The sequence below is a fragment of the Rhinoraja longicauda genome, chromosome 12, assembly GCF_053455715.1.
Source record: "Rhinoraja longicauda isolate Sanriku21f chromosome 12, sRhiLon1.1, whole genome shotgun sequence".
Classification (NCBI taxonomy): domain Eukaryota; kingdom Metazoa; phylum Chordata; class Chondrichthyes; order Rajiformes; family Arhynchobatidae; genus Rhinoraja; species Rhinoraja longicauda.
The window spans coordinates 16,485,978-16,504,807 of record NC_135964.1 but is presented as its reverse complement, the minus strand read 5'-3'; the positions used below and the strand labels follow the sequence as shown (position 1 = coordinate 16,504,807).

Sequence of the window (18,830 nt, the reverse complement as noted above, 5' to 3'; positions counted from 1 at the left end):
ATGTGCCTATCTAAAAGCCTCTTAAACACCACTATGATATCTACCATCACCACCACACCTGACAATGCATTCCAAGCCCCCACCCCTCTCTGTGTAAAAAAAACTTGTCCCGCACATCTCCATTAAACTTTCTCCCTCTCACCTTACAGCTATGCCCTTTAGTGTTGGACATTTCCACCCTGGAAAATAGGTTTAACCGTCCACCCTATCTAGGCCTCTCAAAAATTGTGAAAGGCAGCTACGTCTAGCTGCCAGTCGTGGCTGATAGGCGTGAAAATGATTTTAATCCATGCCAGTACAATGATAATAATCCCGTGAAACTCTGCAGAGGTTTCTCAAGTGTCGTTTACTATCATTGAATGTAACAAGAAAGATTATTCAATTCAGCACTCCTAATATGGACATGTCATGATAATGTGCATCAGAAAGAGAGAATCCCCCTATTAGATTAATCACTGCTATTTGCAAAAATTGTAGACTGGGAACACAACTCGCAGAAATGTACAGCGAGGATCTTGATTCTCCATTGGAAATTGTGGATCAGATTGGGGATGAATGGGTTAACACGTGAGGAGCAATTGATGGTCTTGGCCCTGTACTGGCTGGACTTCAGAAGGATGAGGGGGGATCTTGTTGAAACCTACCAAATAGTGAAATGCCTTGATAGAGTGGACGTGGAAAGAATGTTTCCCGTAACGGGAGGGTTGGGAACCAGAGGGCACAGCCTCAGAATAAAAGGACATACCTATAGAATTGAGATGCGGAGGAATTTCTTTAGCCAGAGGGTGGTGAATCTGTGGAATTCTTTGCCACGGATGACTGATGATGATGACGATGATGACTGATGACTGTTTGATGCTTTTATTGTTGGACTGTGCTTTTGGGGTTTTTTTGGGGGTTTGTGTAATTTGAATGCCTGTTTAGCGCTTTTATTGTTGGACTGTGTTTTTGGGGTTTTTTGGGGTTGTGTGATTTGAATGCCTATTTAATGCTTTTATTGTTGGACTGTGTTTTTGGGGGTTTTTGGGGTTGGGTAATTTGGGTGCCTGTTTAGTGCTTTTATTGTTGGACTGTGTTTTTGGGGGTTTTTTTGGGGGGTGTAATTTTGATGCTTATTTAATGCTTTTGTTGTTGGACTGTGGGTGATTGAATTAACATTTTGTTCAAGATGGCCGCGCCGTTGTGTTTGGCTGCCTGCCACTGTGTTTCTTTTTTTTTCCTAGTCAGATGTGCAGCACTTTGGTCAACGTGGGTTGTTTTTAAATGTGCTATACAAATAAATTGACTTGACTTGACTTGACTTGACTGTGGAGGCCAAGACATTGGGTATTAGGGAATCGGAGATAGATAGGTTCTTGATTAGTATGGGCGTCAAAGGTTACAGGGAGAAGGCATGAGTATGGGGTTGAGAGTGAAAAATAGGTCAGCCATGATTGAATGGTGGAATAGACTCGATGGGCAGGAATGGCCTAACTCTGCTCCTTTGTCTTATGGTCTTATAACTCTCCCTTTTTCTGCCAGGAAATTAGCACTGTCATTTCAATGATGTTCGTTCATATGACATTCCTCTGTTTGCCAACTTAGTGGATGAGGAAGCACATTTAAACAAAACTGGCTGTTATCTCATTTTAAATTACATTAAAAATATTCTGAATGTATTATAGCACAGCCATAATTGAAATTTGACATTTGGAACATATTACAGCACAGGTAAAGGCCCTTTGGCCCACTGTATCTGTGCCGAACACAAACTCCTCTGCCTGCGCATGATCCATATACATCCATTCCCTGCACATCCATCTAAAAACCTTTTGAACACCACCATAATTCCTGCTTCGTCCTGCTCTAGCAGTGCATTCCAGTCACCCGCCACTCTCAGTGCAAAAAAACACAGAGGATATTCTTTATTTGCTGCTTTGTTGTGCTGCTTTCCATTTGTGAATCTGTATTGTTTTACACAAAATGTTGGAGTAGCTCAACATGTCAGGCAGCATCTCTGGAGAAATGGGATAGGTGACGTTTCGAGTCGAGCCCCTTCTACAGACTGAGAGGAATAAGGGTCTCGACCCAACACATCACCTTTTCCTTCTCTCCAGAGATGCTGCCTGACCCGCTGAGTAACTCCCGCATTTTGTGTCTATCTTTGGTGTGAACCGACATCTGCAGTTCCTTCCAACACTGTATTGTTTTACAGATGCTCCTGCTATCAAGTATGCCCAGAGTGCTGATGTTGCAGTGGGACGGACTGGGATACTTCACTGCGAGGTTTCTGCAGTTCCACCGGCAGATTTTGAGTGGTACAAGGAAGACAAGCGGTGAGTAACCTCAAGCAAGGCGAGTCCCAAACAAAGGATAACTAGGTGCACGGTATTTCCAATTACCACAATGCTACAATGCACCACAATGCTGAGAACTATATCCTGCACTCTGTGCCTTCCTCTTTGTTCTATCTATTTTATGTGAGCTTGAACTGATTTCTATAATACTATATCGTCACATGGACCAAGGTACGGTGAAATGCTTTGTTTTAGCATACATCCCGGTAGAACCATACAGCAGCCCTCACCTAGGCAGTACACAAGTGTTGCCATGTTTCTGATGCCGACACAGTTATAAAAGTTTACCGAACAGCCCTGTCTTCTGCCTGGATTGTTGGATTGTATCTATTTATGGTATATCTGATCTGTTTGTATTGCATGCAAAACAATGCTATTCACTGTACCTTAGTACATGTGATAATAATAAACTTAAACCTAAGCTAAAACCTAATTACCTTGACAAGATAGTACCACACAGGCGGTCAAGGATATGTGTCGTGCTTTATGCTAAATGGCACAATGATCTTATCTTGATATAACAAGAACCAAATAAATTATAACAAACTCAAGTTTGGGGATACATACATATAGAGATACATAGACAATAGGTGCAGGAGTAGGCCATTCGTCCCTTTGAGCCAGCACCACCATTCAATGTGATCATGGCTGATCATCCACAATCAATACCTCGCTCCTGCCTTCTCCCCATACCCCTAGATTCCGCTAGCCCTAAGTGCTCTATCTCACTCTCTTTTGAATGCATCCAGTGAGTCGGCCTCCACTGCCTTCTGAGGCAGAGAATTCCACAAGTTCACAACTCTCTGGGTGAAAATGTTTTTCCTCATCTTAGTTCTAAATGGCCTACCCCTTATTCTTAAACTGTAGCCCCTGGTTCTGGACTCTCCCAACATCGGGAACATGTTTCTCGCATCTAGCTTGTCCAATCCCATAATAAATGCACATGTTTCTATAAGATCCCCTCACATCCTTCTAAATTCCAGTGCATACAAGCCCAGTCGTTCCATTCTTTCATCATATGACAGTCCCGCCATCCCGGGAATTAATCTCAAGAACCTAGCAAGAATGTCCTTCCTCAAATTAGGAGACCAAAACTGCACACAATACTCCAGGTGTGGTCTCACCAGGGCCCTGTACAACTGCAGAAGGACCGCTTTGCTCCTATACTCAAATCCTATCGTTATGAAGGCCAACATGACATTAGCTTTCTTCTCTGCCTGCTGTACCTGCATGCTTACTTTCAGTGACTGATGTACAAGGACACCCAGGTCTCGTTGCACTTCCACTTTTCCGAATCTGATACCATTCAGATAATAATCTGCCTTCTTGTTCTTGCCACCAAACTGGATAACCTCACATTTATCCACATTGTACTGCATCTGCCATGCATCTGCCCACTCACCCAACCTGTCCAAGCCACCCTGCATCCTCATAGTACCCTCTTCACAGTTCACACTGCCACCCAGCTTTGTGTCATCTGCAAATTTGCTAATGTTACTTTTAATTCCTTCATCTAAGTCATTAATATATATTGTGAATAGCTGTGGTCCCAACACCGAGCCTTGTGGTACCCCACTAGTCATAACCTGCCATTCTGAAAGGGAACTGTTAATTCCTACTCTTTGTTTCCTGTCTGTCAACCAATTTTCTATTCATGTCAATACCCTACCCCCAATACCATGTGTTCTAATTTTGGCCACTAATCTCCTGTGTGGGACCTTCTCAAAGGCGTTCTGAAAGTTCAGATACACTACATCCACTGGCTCTCCCTTATCCATTTTACTTGTTATATCCTCAAAAAATTCCAGAAGATTAGTCTAGCAAGAGTTCCCCTTCGTAAATCCGTGCCGACTCGGAACGATCCTGTTATTGGTATCCAAATGCGCCATTGTCTTTAATAATCGACTCCAGCATCTTCCCCACCACTGATGTCAGGCTAACTGGTCTATAATTCCTTGCTTTCTCTCTCCCTCCTTTCTTAAAAAGTGGGATGACATTAGCTACCTTCCAATCCACAGGAACTGATCCAGAATCTATAGAGCAATGGAAAATGATCATCAATGCGTTCACAATTTCTAGAGCCACCTCCTTGAGTACCCTGGGATGCAGACCATCAGGCCCTGGGGTTGTTTCAGCCTTCAGTCCCATCAGTCTACTCAACACCATTTCCTGACTAATGTGAATTTCCTTCAGTTCCCCCGTCACCTAAGATCCTCTGTCCCCTGGTACATCTGGGAGATTGTTTGTGTCTTCCTTAGTGAAGTCAGAACCAAAGTTCCTGTTCAACTCGTCTGCCATTTCCTTGTTCCCCATAATAAATCCACCTTTTTCTGTCTTCAAGGGACCCACATTTGTTTTAACTAAGCTTTTCCTTACACGTACATAAAGACGCTTTTACTATCCTCCTTTATAGTCTTGGCTAGCTTACCTTCGTACTTCATCATTTCTTCCTATATTGCCTTTTTTGTTATCTTCTGTTGTTCTTTAAAAGTTTCCCAATCCTCTGGCTTCCCGCTCATCTTTGCTATGTTATACGTCTTCTCTTTTCGTTTTATACTGTCCTTGACTTCCCTTGTCAGCCACGGTTGCCTCTTACTCCCCTTAGAATCTTTTCTCCTCTTTGGAACGAAATGATCCTGCAACTTCTGGATTATTCCCAGAAATTCCTGCCATTGCCGTTCCACCGTCATCCCTGCTCGGGTCCCTTTCCAGTCAACTTTGGCCAATTCCTCCCTCATGCATCCATAGTCCTCTTTGTTCAACTGCAATACTGATACTTCTGATTTTACCTTCTTCTCAAATTGCAGATTAAAACTTATCATATTATGGTCACTACCTCCTAAGGGTTCCTTTACCTTGAGTTCCCTTATCAAATCTGGTTCATTGCACAACACTAAATCCAGAATTGCCTTCTCCCTGGTAGGCTCCAGTACAAGCTGCGCTAAGAATCCATCTCGGAGGCACTCTACAAACTCCCTTTCTTGGGGTCCAGTACCAACCTGATTTTCCCAGTCTACCTGCATGTTGAAATCTCCCATAACCGCTGTAGCATTACCTTTGTTACATGCCAGTTTTACCTCCTGATGCAACTTGCACCCTATATCCAGGCTACTGTTTAGGGGCCTGTAGATAACTCCCATTAGGGTCTTTTTGTCCTTACAATTTCTCAGTTCTAGCCACAATGACTCTACATCTTCTGATTCTATGTCACAGACACAGTGACACAGCAATAGAGTTGCTGCCTTACAGCTCCAGAGACCCGGGTTTCATCATGACTACAGGTGATGTTTGTACCGCGTGGATTTTCTCTGGGTGCTCTGTTTTCCTCTCGCAGTCCAAAAATCTGGCTTTGATAGTTTGTCTGTTTGTTTTTATGTTATGACTGTTTTTGTAAAGCGCTTTGAGCACCTGGTAAAGCGCTATATAAAATAAATGCTTATTATTATTATTATTATTATTAATTGGCTTCTGTAAAATTGTCCCTTGCGATAGAACTAGTGCATGGGTGATTGTGGTCAACAGGGACTTGGTGGGCCGAAGGGCCTGTTTCCACACTGTTTCTCTAAAATCTAAAGTCTAAACGTAAAGATATTATGCACTTTAATATGGACACAAGCTATTTGGTCATTTTTGCATATCGACATAACACCCATAAGGACATTTGTTTCTCCCAATAGAAAAATGAATTAATAATCAGGAATACTGTTGAATTGTTTTGTCTTGTTTATGAAGAGATAAATTTATTATATTGCATACTTCAAAAAGGCCTTGTATAAAACAGCACAAATATATACAAATTATATATGGCTGTCTAATTAACAGAATCCTAGTGGACTATTCATGGAGACATTAAAGATGTATTTGTTCAGGATAGTATATAACTGTATCTTATATACCTAGTTCTTGAACCATTTGACTAATTAGTATATTGAATTAAATATATATGCCCTTTATCCTGTGGAAAAAATATCATCTAATTACTGTTGTAGCTTGATTTACTGACACCCATGAGAGGAATCTATCAGAAACGCAGCACAAGAATTTGCAAACCTTTTACAATGCACATTTGGTAACAAGCATCTACTGTAAATGATGTAAAAGGTTTTGTCCGTTCGACATTTGTTACAAATTCTCACCATGTTGCAGAATGCATGCAATAATAAGCAATTCAGTTGTATTTGTCTTAAGCCTAGTTCTTATTTTAGATGTCGTAACAAAGGACAATAATAGACAGCAGAGATATATTTTTGCTTTTATCTGGTTGTTGCTAAAAACGATTAAATCTCAAATGACCAATCCTTAATGAACCACTTCCTGGAGGGGGATTTTTTGACAGGCAGATGGTTAGAACAAAGGCCAGTGATAAGAGAGTCCGGGTTAAAACATCGTTGTCGAGCTCTAAAGCAGCAGGAATCACAGAGGGGGAACAGTGGGAGAGGGCTTCACACCTGTCGAAAAGACGATGAGAACTCCTTCAAAGTATCTTGAGGAAATTTTGTAGTGGAGCAGTCAAAATGTAGAAACAAGCAACTGCAGATGATGGTTTCTACCGAAGAGTGACACAAAATGCTGGAGTAACTCAGCAGGTCAGGCAGTGTTTCTGGAGAAAAAGAATAGGTGATGTTTCTTGTCAGAACCCTTCGTCAGACTGAAAGTAGAAGTGGGTGGGGGCAGAAACTGGAGGCGAGAAAAGCCAGGACAAAACAGATGAGCTGTATCTCTATGGAATTTTTTTATTGTATTTTGGCAGTAAAGGAAAATTAAAATTGGGCTCATAAAGTGTTTTAGTTGTTACAGTTTTAGAGATACTGCACAGAAAACAGGCCCTTCGGCCCACCCAGTGCACCCGTACACTAATTTCATGTTATCCCGCTTTCACACCCTGCACATCAGGGGCAATTTACAGAAGCCAGTTAATTTAGTTGAGTTTAGAGATGCAGCATGGAAACAGGCCCTTTGGCCCACACCGACCAACAATCACTGTACACTAGTTCTATTCTCCACCACATGGAACAATTTATGGAAGCCAATTAACCTGTAAACCTGCATTTCTTTGAAATGTGAGAGGAAACCGGAGCACCCAGAGAAAACCCACGTGGTCGCAGGGAGAATGTACAAACTCTGTACAGACAAGCACCCATAGTCAGGATCGAACCCAGGTCTCCGGCATTGTACGGCAGCAACTCTACTGCTGCGCCATTTGTTGATACCAAAAGAACGATTACTTTCATAGTACCTTGGATAAGTAACTTATTGTTTTCTTTGCTTTCTTCTCTCGTCAGGATATATAATAGCTCGCAAGGAATCCAGATCCAGTCCATGGACAGCCGGTCCAGTCTGATTGTCACCAATGCCACGGAGGATCACTATGGCAACTACACATGCGTGGCGGGCAACAAACTTGGCGTTACCAACGCAAGCATATTTCTATACAGTAAGGCCCTTCCTGAACAGTCAATATTCAGAAAGTTTTGATGGTTACACTTGTTTACATGACATTCTGAAGCAACTTTTCTCTCCCCTGTGTTTTTTTTTTTGCTTAATCAAATTACTCAGTAAAACAAGGAGGAATTAAATGTCACTTTTGATGCAGCAACAACCCCACCTTTATGTTGGATAACCGTGAAGCAACCTTGACCAGGGTTACAGGAGGAAAGATAAGGATTCAATCTGCACTGTGCCCCTGTTTCAGAGCGGCATGACCTGCCATTGAATTAAAGTCATTTTTGGTGTGTGATTGCAGAAAAGGGGATAAACGGTAAATGAAAGAAAGCATTAAGGTCGTAGAATATAATCTTATATGTTCTTTTTACAAAATTATTCTCACTTGTAAAATTGCAAAGACGTATGACAGCACAATCCTACAGTACCTTGCTGATCATGGTGCAAGCCCTGCCATGCCATTTCCTTACAGGAGTTACATTGGCATCAATCTTTCCCATATGCTTAATGTTTGGACAAGGAGTTCTTACACAGGTTCCAACCTTCAATGTGCAATGTCTTTTCACAGGTGGCTTCACTAACTTTCAGTGTATTCTCCATCACATAGACCTGGACTTTGGAAAGTCCCAGTTGGCACCATTGTTGTGTGGGCCGTTCCTTGTACTGGACGATCAGCAGATCTGAGAGACCAGACTTGAACCAAGTTGATAATCGTTCAGCAGCATTTGGTATTTAAGTCAATTTGTGTGGCTGGGAATAGCCCACAGAACACAGGGTCCTCGATAATGCACCTGCTTGCCTCGAGATCTTATTATATATTCATCCCCGAAGCAGATGAATGAGGGTCTTACACCCAACTCACACGTCCTGACGGCAACATGCATGGTACTGAGAGCTCAGTTGTGAAGGAGGCATCTGACGGGAGGCTAACCCTCATTGTTCACTTGGTTTGGCGACATCATTGCAGAACTTTCTTGTGTTTTAAAGAAGACTAAGTAAATGCTGGGTAGTATGAATTCTGAATTCCTCTAGATAATTCACTCCAATGACATTCTTGCTCAGAATAGTAGAATAGAAATGCATCTTACTTGGTTGTGCCACGTTGACAGTTCTAAATCCATCAGCTGTGCACTTAAAATCCAATCCCATTTACATCAATGCCAATGAATACGCTGAGATAAACTCCACAGGCATTCCCGGGATGCCGCGGCCGTGGAACTGGGAATCCAACCTGAAGGCTCAGCGTTCTGCGAAACAGAGGAACCGATCCGAGCACCCGAAGGCTCTGCGTTCCCAAAGGCTTGGAACAGCAGAACCGGGAGGGAGCCACTGAAGAGACAGACGTGAGGAGCAAGGTAGGAGGGTGAACCAGGGTAATACCTCCAGCGCCTTCATGGTCGGTTGCAGGAGGTGCCCCTATGGCACAAAAATGGCCGGGCGAGGAGAGGGACATCGGTTCACAGGCCGATCCCATCGAAGGTGATGGAGGAAGGTTTGGCAGGAGCTTGGGGCTTACCTGGATTGGGAACTGCTCCAGTATTCCGAGTGAGTGGGCAAACCGGACTTTGGGCTTTGGAAATGGTGTCAAAACATGGCGGCACGAATTTCACTGTGTAGTTGCACATGTGACAAATAAAGAACCATTCAACCATTGAACCATTGAATGTGATTTATTTTGTATTACGGTCCAAGATACATTTATGCTTTATTGCCTTAAGGAAACACCTAGTTTATTTAAAGGTAGACACAAAAAGCAGGAGTAACTCAGCCGGACAGGCAGCATCTCTGGAGAGAAGGAATGGGTGACATTTCGGGTCGAGACCCTTCTTCATGCCAGTCTATCTTCGGTTTAAACCAGCATCTGCAGGTCCTTCTTACACACCTGGTTTATTTGAATCTTTCTCTTTGTTTTAACATCTATCTTAAATGAGTAAAGCTCCTGAAGCTTTAGATCTCGTGGGCGAGCCACTGGGTACTACAGGGAACTGCATGGAGCTGCAATGATGGTTTCACCATATTGGAGACCACCATGCCTGCACACTGCAGTGCAGGAGTTTGGAACTACTGGCCTCTCCCTCCACCCTGGGGATTAGCACTAAGTCCAAGGGCAGTTGATAAGGCACTAAGATAAAGGACAAGATACCCTATGTATCTGGATTTTTGACTTAACACCATCTGGCATCCTGCATAGCCCCATTCACTTATACTTCAACAAAATGGTAAATGAAGGTATTTAGTTTGATCTTTAACTTTATTCAATAATTCATTAATTCAATGATACTTTAATGTCACACATACCTAGGTACAGTGAAATTTGTTGATTTTGCCTACAATCTGATAAAATCATACACCAGACTTCACCTCAAAGAGTCGCCACATTTCTGGCGCCGACAACGTTTCAAAAGTTATCAGTACAGTCTGATCTTCCCGCAGTGCTGGACCAGGCCCGCCGATGCATGTGGCCACAGGTGGCCCCTCACCAGGTCCCTCTTCGATCACGGAGGTCCCCCACGAGGTCCCTCTTCATTCTCGGTGGCAAGCCCCACCAGGTCCCTCTTTGTTTTCTTTGTTTGGTTTACATTAATCTTAATGTTTAAATTAATCTATCTAAATTTATTTAAAAACACGTTTACTTTATTACCTGATACTTTAAAAAAAATTATTGAAAGAAAGCACCTGCAAGTTTTGCGACTGTTTCTGAATGCTTTGGGATCATCAGAGACATTTTAAAAACAGTGGGGACGGCCTTTCGAAGCAGAAGCTGCCAGAGAGGCATCATTGAGGTCTGTGGGCAGCCACTGCTCAAAGACCACTTTGCCTTGTCATAGAGTCATAGTGTCATTCAGTTATAGCAGTCATCAAGGCACCACACAGGCAGGAAAGTGCTGCTTTCATTTGATTCACTTGCGTTTTTTACATCACAATTCATCGAGACCTGCTGAACCCATTCCAAAAGGCTACTGAACTTTGAAGCAAATTTTACAATTGTAATTTGCAATTACAATTTGCAATTACAATTAGTACAATCCACTCTCTGAAGGCTTTTGCACGACTTTTACTGAAAACATGTCCCGCTTGTAAAATCAACCATGTTCCTCAGGGAATTAATTAACTTGAAAGGTTTCCAGTGGCGATCGTGGTTTGAGCGTTTTTCAAGTGGCTCCAACGTTAACCTGGGTCTTTGGATACTGGAACACTATATGGTACGTGTTGTAAGATCTCAAAAGGATTTTTTCCAAGTTACTGAGATACCCATTAGAAATTAGGTTGTATTTCATATTAAAGTAATTTAAAATTGGGATGCTCACAGGTAGTGATTTGAATTTTGTGAATTAAAACACTTTTCTGTAAATCATTTCACAGCCGCACTAATGAAACTGCATCATGTCACTACTTTGTCAAGGAATACGTTTTACGCCAATTCAAAAGTGTTTTAAAACACTGCCCAATTATGCTAGTCCATGCAGGACCTATTTGTCTCTGGATGCAAATGAATTTGCTTGGAAGGTTGTGGAGATGTGATCATTTTTTAATGCAGTTTGTGACAGATATGCAACGCTCACAACAGAACAATTATCCTTGCATTTTCAGACTGTGAATTGCAAGGATATTTTTCTGGTTGAATTGGAATCGTGTTCCTGATGTTGCCTGCTGTTGGTTTATTTTCGTTTAGTTTAGGGAGACAGCGCAGAAACAGGCCCTTTTTACACTTACACCAAGCCAATTAACCTACAAACCTGTACGTCTTTGGAGCGTGGGAGGAAACTGAAGATCTCGGAGAAAATCCACGCGCTCACGGGTAGAACGTACAAACTCTGTACGGACAGCACCGGTATCAGGATCAAATCCAGGTCTGCGGCGCTGTAATTTATTTGTAATTAAACAAATACCGTGGGTGGTGCAGCAGTATTTGTTTTATTACAATTCCAGAAATGACAGTGATTGCATTATGTTGGATTGATATCAATTTTATATTCATTTATACCATTGCTGCAAATACAAACTGAAGCTGCAGCGCATATTCTCTTAAGCAGCAGGTTGGAAAACTTTATTTTTAATTACTTCACTCAATTTGTGTGTTGCTAGCGACTTGGTTATTTGGTCAGCTGATATCTGATCAAGCTTCAAGCGTCAAGAATGTTTTATCAACATGTGCCCCTAAACGGAACAATGACATTCTTGTACTGTGTGTAACCCATAATGAAAATAACATAAATTCTGTATATTGTCTTTTTGTGTGTGTGTGAATGTATATTTATACATATATATAAATAGTACAAAGCCAATAGTGCAAAGTCAAAAATAAATGCCCCAAATTCTTTATAGTTTGGAGCCTATTTGGAGGTTGTAGTGTTTAATAGCCTGGTGGCTGTAGGGAAGAAGCTGTTTCTGAACCTGGATGTTACAGATTTCAGGCTCCTATACTTTCTTTCCAATGGCAGGGGTGAAATGAGAGTGTGGCCAGGGTGGTGTGGGTCTCTGATGATGCTGGCTGCCTTATAGAGGCAGTGACTCCTGTAGACCCCTTTGATGATGGGGAGGTCAGTACCTGTGATGGACTGGGCAGAGTTCACTGCTTCTTGCAATCTTCTTTGTTCCTGGACATTTGGGTTGCTGAACCAGGCCAGTCATTATGCTCTCTGCTGTACACCTGAAGAAGTTCAAGAAAGTATTCATCGACATACCGCATCTCCTCAGTCTACTTCCTTAGACATAGAGGTGTTGATGGGCTTTCTTTAGGATTGCATTCTGACTGAGTTACCTTCTGATTGAGTTCTACCTGACTGATGTTCCCTTGCAAGCTTCATCAGACTTACATCCCATATTGGTTGTTGTGTGCTGACTGACATGTACATTATATCAGGCTCACAGAGTGTCCACTTTCAATCTGCCCACAGCATTTGTGCGGAGTGCCCTTTTCCCCCTAGTGAAATGGGCTTTGCAGCAAAAGGAAACTCCAATGTCACTGTATTTTCTTTTGTTTGCCTTTTCTTTAATTGCCCTTCAGGCACAGTTCAGTGAACGACGTTAAGAGGAAAAAGAGACCTGCATCCCATTAAGATATACAACTCTGCCATTTATTTTACTCACAGGTACAAAATTTGGTCGGCTATCCCCAAAGTCTCAGTTTAGCTTAGACATACAGCACGGAAACAGGCTCTTCGGCCCACCGAGTCCGTGTTGACCAGAGATACCCGCACACTGACACTATCCTACACACACCAGGGACAATTTACAATTTTACCAAGCCTACAAACCCATACGTCTTTAGAGTGGAGTTTGGACCGCAACTGGAATTTACACAGTACTTTCAAGAGGTGGGCTGGTAACAGTTGAATGTTTAAGAGCTTTAGGAAGGTCAAAGATTTAATGGTGCCAAAATAGCGCCTCTTGCATTTAGAGTCAGTGGGCCTTTCCGTACATTCTGTACCTACTGGAGGGTTGTTGTATGCAAAAAAAGTATTTTACTATACAGTGGTAATAAAGAAACCATTGAATCATTGACCTGACAGGGATGGATATGCCAGTTGTGTCATGTTGGTTCCCTTTAGACTTGAGAGAATTGAAGCTGGTGTATAATGTAAGAAAAATTGTCATAGTTCTGCTGGTAGGGAAAGGAAATGATCATACAAGCTGACAGCAATATGGAGGTAATATTAAACACCGGGAAATGGTGAGGCATTTGACCAGAGATGTAACTGAATTAGCTTTCACTGGCATGGAGGACATATGGAAATCATAAGTTCCATCGGGACCCTTCGGTTCCAGTCTTCATTATGAAGTTAATCCAGACATGGACAAATATTTTGAACTCCTCAGTTAAGGTGAGAACCTCTTACATGAAGGAAGGATTAAATAAGCTGAAGACATTATTTAAAACCTGAATACAGCTGCTGGGCAGTTTAAATTAATTAGTTCAAGAAATATGGAATGAAAAGCTATTATAAGTAATGGTGGTCATGAAATGATTGGATTGTCATAAAGACCCTGATATCTTTTAGGTATTTGTCCTTAGTTATATTGACTTTCGGCATCTGTTCTTTCAGTGGGTCTAGCCCACAAGGAATTCTCTAACCACAGCCATGGGGTTGACTGTTAAATGCTCACTGAAAAGCTGCAAGACCATTAGGAATGGGCAATAAATGGTGGATTTGCCAGCATTACCCAGATTGTATTATGGGACATAAAACTTCAAAGGTTCTGAAACTTTAGAAGTTTAGTTTGTTTAGAGATACAGCGCAGAAACAGGCCCTTTGGTCCACTGAGTCCACATCATAGAAACATTGAAACATAGAAAATAGGTACAGGAGTAGGCCATTCGGCCCTTCGAGCTTGCGCCGCCATTCAATGTGATCATGGCTGATCATCCAGCTCAGTAACCTGTACCTGCCTTCTCTCCTGATCTCTTTAGCCACAAGGGCCACATCTAACTCCCTCTTAAATATAGCCAATGAACTGGCCTCAACTACCTTCTGTGGCAGAGAATTCCACAGACTCACCACTCTGTGTGAAGAAATGTTTTCTCATCTCGGTCCTAAAAGACTTCCCCCTTATCCTTAAGCTGTGACCCCTGGTTCTGGACTTCCCCAACATCGGCAGTGGCAGTACACATAGATAGAGTGTATGGTTTGTTTGCCTTCATTGGACAGGGACTTGAGGATGTCAGAAAGTTATGATGCAGCTCTGTAAGACTTTGGATAGGCCACACTTGGAGTATTGTGCACAATTCTGGTTGTTTCATTGCAGAAAGGGTGTGCAAGATTTGGAGAGGGTGCAGAAGAGGTTAATCAGAACACAGCCTGGTTTAGCAGATATTCACTATGTGAGGTTGGATAATCTTTTTTATCTGGATAGCTGGAGGTTGAGAGGAGACGTAATGGAAGTATATCAAATTATGAGAGGTGCATATATTGAAGAAAGTCAGAATTATTTTTCCCAAGGTGGAAATGTCAAGGACCAGACGGCATTGACATTTAAAGGGTTAAAGATTAAAGGGGCAAAGTTTAAAGGAGATGTGCGGGAGAGGTTTTTTGCATGAGTGGTGGGTGCCTGGAATGCACTGTCAGTGCTGGTGGATGCAGATACAATAGTGGATTTTAAGGGGGTTTTATATAGGAACATGGATATCGAGGGAATGGAGGGCATGGATCATGTGCAGGGAGGTGCGATTAGTTTATCTTGGCATCATGTTTGGCACATACATTGTGGGCAGGAAGGCCTGTTCCTGTACCATATTATTCTTTTTATTCTATATCAAATTATGGTATTCCTGTTACTTAAAATGAGCACGTCGTCAGCTCTTAGGTCATGTGATAGGACCAGAATTAGGCTATTTGGCCCATCAAGTCTATTCCGCCATTTAATTATGGCTGATCTCCCTCTCAACCCCATTCTCCTGCCTTCTCCCCAGAACCCTGACATCTGTGCTAATGAGGAATCTACCTCTCTGCTTTAAAAAGAAATATATAGTTCATTGACAATGTAAAGCAGATAGTTCATGGGTTGATTTTTGCACAGATTTCAAACAATTAGTGCAGATGGTCACTACTTTATGAATCTTTCCTATTGGGCCTTTGATGTAACAGCACTGAGCTATGGCAGGTCTCTTGGAATGTGGTTTTGAATCTAAAGCCCTCAAAACAAGATCGGCTGCAAAGTTAACTATGACAATCCATCTGCTGCGGCCTATTGTTTGATGGCGGGCGGTGAATGTGAAACTGTGGTTCTAATATTTATTGCCAAAATTACATTGCATTTGGCAAATTCAATGCCAAATTATGGATTATTATTTCATGTTCATAAATTAGATGAGCAGAATTAGGCCATTCGCTAACTGAGGACTCATGAATCTATCTTCGTCAATTGGATGGCGATGGAGAGAGAGACAACAACTTCAGGTTCCTGGGTGTGCATATCTCTGAAGATCTGCCCTCGGCCCAGCACATTGATGCAATCACAAAGAAATACCTCTAGTTCCTTACAGGATTGAAGAAAGTTGGTATGAAGCCAAATACTCCATCGAACCTCCACAGATGTACAGTTGAAAACAAACTGACTAGTTGCATCCTGACTTGGTAATTCGAATGCCCAGGACCAAAAAGGGCTGCAGAAAGTGGTAGACGTTGCCCAGTCCATCACTGGTATTAAGGCCACCACCATTGAAGGGATCTACAGGAGGTATATCGTCAAATATCAACATAGACCCACACCACACAGGTCAAGGTCTCATCTCGCTGCTACCATCGGGAAGAAGGTACAGGTAGAACTTGTCCTCACAGAGGGTCGTGAATTTTTACCCCAGAAAGCAGTGGCCAAGGCATTGAATGTATTCAAGGAGTGACAAGGATTTTGAGCTACAAAGGATTGATGATATGTGAGGAAGGGGGAGGAAAGTGGTGCTGAGGCCAAGATTGAATGTGTGAACTTATTGGATGGTATTGAATGTTCAAGCTGCACAGGGGCACAAGGAGGGCGGCACAGTGGTGCAGCGGTAGAGTTGCTGCCTTACAGCGCCAGAGACCCAGGTTCGATCCTGACTGCGGGTGCTGTCTGTACAGAGTTTGTAGATTCTCCCAAATGTGTAGGACAGTGTTAGTGTACGGGGTGATCGCTGGTTGGCATGGACTCGGTGGGCCAAAGGGCCTGTTCCACATTGTATCTCTAAAGTCTAAAGTCTACATCAGGCTAATGGCTTACTTAGCTTAATTGGCTTACTTCTCCTCCTGCTCTTGTTTCTTGTGTACATTTGTATTTTGATTAGATCGACGCAGCCAAAACTCATTATTATGAGACTGCCAATTGTTGCTGTTGCCTTTCAATTGTCCAGCTCGGAACCATTATTTAAATGTGCCCTGCCAGCAACAAAAGGGATCTTTGATTCTTTTGCTTCATCTTGCAGCAGGCACCTAACTAATTGTCACCTTCTGATCCAGCATCTTTACAGCAGATGCACTTGTCCTCTGACAGTCAGTTCTCTGGTGAATACATGACAAGGTATTGCTGCTTGAAATAGTCACACTTGAACAATTTTTACTGATTGGATTGCTGTCTGCTTGCCATTTATTTCCACTTACATAAAATAGCGACTGTCTGATGAAATGAGAAATCATTTTCTGAAACAAAACTTTTCGCTGTCAGTAAAGGTGCCTTTAGGTCACCACAAATATTTTTTTTGAAATTGTTTTGTATCTTTTATGTAAATTTGAATTATGTGCTGCTGACTTGAATAACTGTCCAATTCTGTTTACAACTGGCCAGTTTTGGTGAATGCACTGCAGGTGTCACTTGAACATTACAACCAAAGTGTAATTCATAAATAATTGTCAGATATTTTAAACTGGCAAACAACAATGTGCTTTAAAATTTACTTTACCTTTGCTGCTTATTATGCTAAAATTTTGCTGAATCCTTCTTCGTTTAGCATGCTTCAAAACTTTGAGGGCGGCACAATAGTGCAACGGTATTGCTGCCTCACAGCGCCAGAGGCCCGGGTTCGATCCCGACTGCGGTGTTGTCTGTTTGGAGTTTGTATGTTCTCCCTGTGACCGCGTGGGTTTTCACCGGGTGCTCCTGTTTCCTCCCACATTCCAAAAGCGTACAGGTTTGTGGATTAATTGGCTTCTTTGCCGCGAGTGTGTAGGGTGAGAAACTGGGATAACATAGAAACAGTGTAATGGTCGGCGTGGACTCGGTGGGCCGAAGGGCCTGTTTCCACACTGTATAAACTTATCTAAACTCAAAAGACAGTCTCACCATCATTCCCAAACCATTCTAAAGATGTATCAGTCTCAGCATGCTGGTGAATGTCACTGAAAATACTTGTTTTTAATCAAATAGTTCACAATCAATGAAAATATTCTAATTGCCATAGTCATGGAGTTACGTAAAAAACACAGAAACATGCCCTTCTATCTAATTCATCCATAGCAACCAAGATGCTTAACTAAGATAGTCCCATTTGCCTGCACCTGGCCCATATTCCTCCAAACCTTTCCTATTCATGCAGCTGTTCAAATCTCTATTAAACGTCACAATTGTACCAGCCTCTACCCCTCAGATGGCCCTACCCTCCGTGTGAAAAAGATGCCTTTCGGGTTCCTTGTAAATCTTTCCCTTCTTAACTTCGGGCAGCAGAGTGGCACAGCAGTGGATTTTCTGCCTTACGGCACCAGAGACCCGGGTTTGATCCTCACCTTGGGTGCTATCTGTACGGAGTTTGTACGTTCTCCCTGTGACCGTGTCAGTTTTCCCTGCTTGCTTGGGTTTCCTCCCACACTCCAAAGACTTACAGGTTTGTAGGTTAATTGGCTTTGGTAATTTGTTTAAAAAAAACTGTCCCTAGTGTGGTTGTCAGATAGTGCTAGTGTACGGGGTGATCACTGGTTGGCACGGATTCGATGGGTTGAAGGGCCTGTTCCGCACTGTATCTCTAAAGTCTAAAGTCCTCAGGTTTTTGACTCTCTTACCTTGGGGAAGATACTGTAGCTATTATCGTTATCTACACCGCTCAAGATTTTACATACTGCTGTAATGTCACCCTCAGCCTCCTTTGGTCCTGGGAAAAAGTCAATGTCTCTACAGCCTCCCCTTATAACTCATACCCTTCAGCCCGAGCCCTGCAAAGGACGTTACTGGGGACAATTTTTTAATGACTTTTAATGTTTCTTAAATGTTGCGGTAGTACCTGCCTCAACTATCTCCTCTGGCAGCTTGTCCATACACCTACCACCCTTTGTCTAAAAACGTTACCCCCAAGGTTTCCATTAAATCTTTCTTCCCTCACCTTGAACCGATGTGCTCTGGTTCTCGATTCCCATACTCTGGTCAGAAGACTCTGTGCGTTACCCAATCTATTCCTCTCACAATTTTGTACACCTCTATAAGATTACCCCTCATCCTCCTGCACTCCAAGGAATAAAGTCTTAGCCTGCTTAACCTCTCTCTATAGCTCAGTTCCTCAAGTCCTGGCAACATCCTGATAAATCTTCTCTCAACCCTTTCAAGCTTGACCACATCTTTCCTGCTACACGGTGACCAAAACTGAACACAATG

At 42.4% G+C, this 18,830-nt stretch overlaps 1 protein-coding gene across 5 annotated transcripts in view; it reads left to right on the top strand.

Annotated features, from left to right (window-relative positions):
* lsamp (limbic system associated membrane protein) overlaps positions 1-18,830 on the top strand; it is a 1,629,956-nt gene that overhangs the window by 1,536,107 nt on the left and 75,019 nt on the right. For all 5 annotated transcript variants that reach the window (XM_078409128.1, XM_078409131.1, XM_078409130.1 and 2 more), the window contains 2 exons: positions 2,195-2,315; positions 7,619-7,770. In XM_078409128.1, the coding sequence (XP_078265254.1) occupies positions 2,195-2,315; positions 7,619-7,770 (273 nt within the window). The remainder of the gene's footprint in view (positions 1-2,194; positions 2,316-7,618; positions 7,771-18,830) is intronic.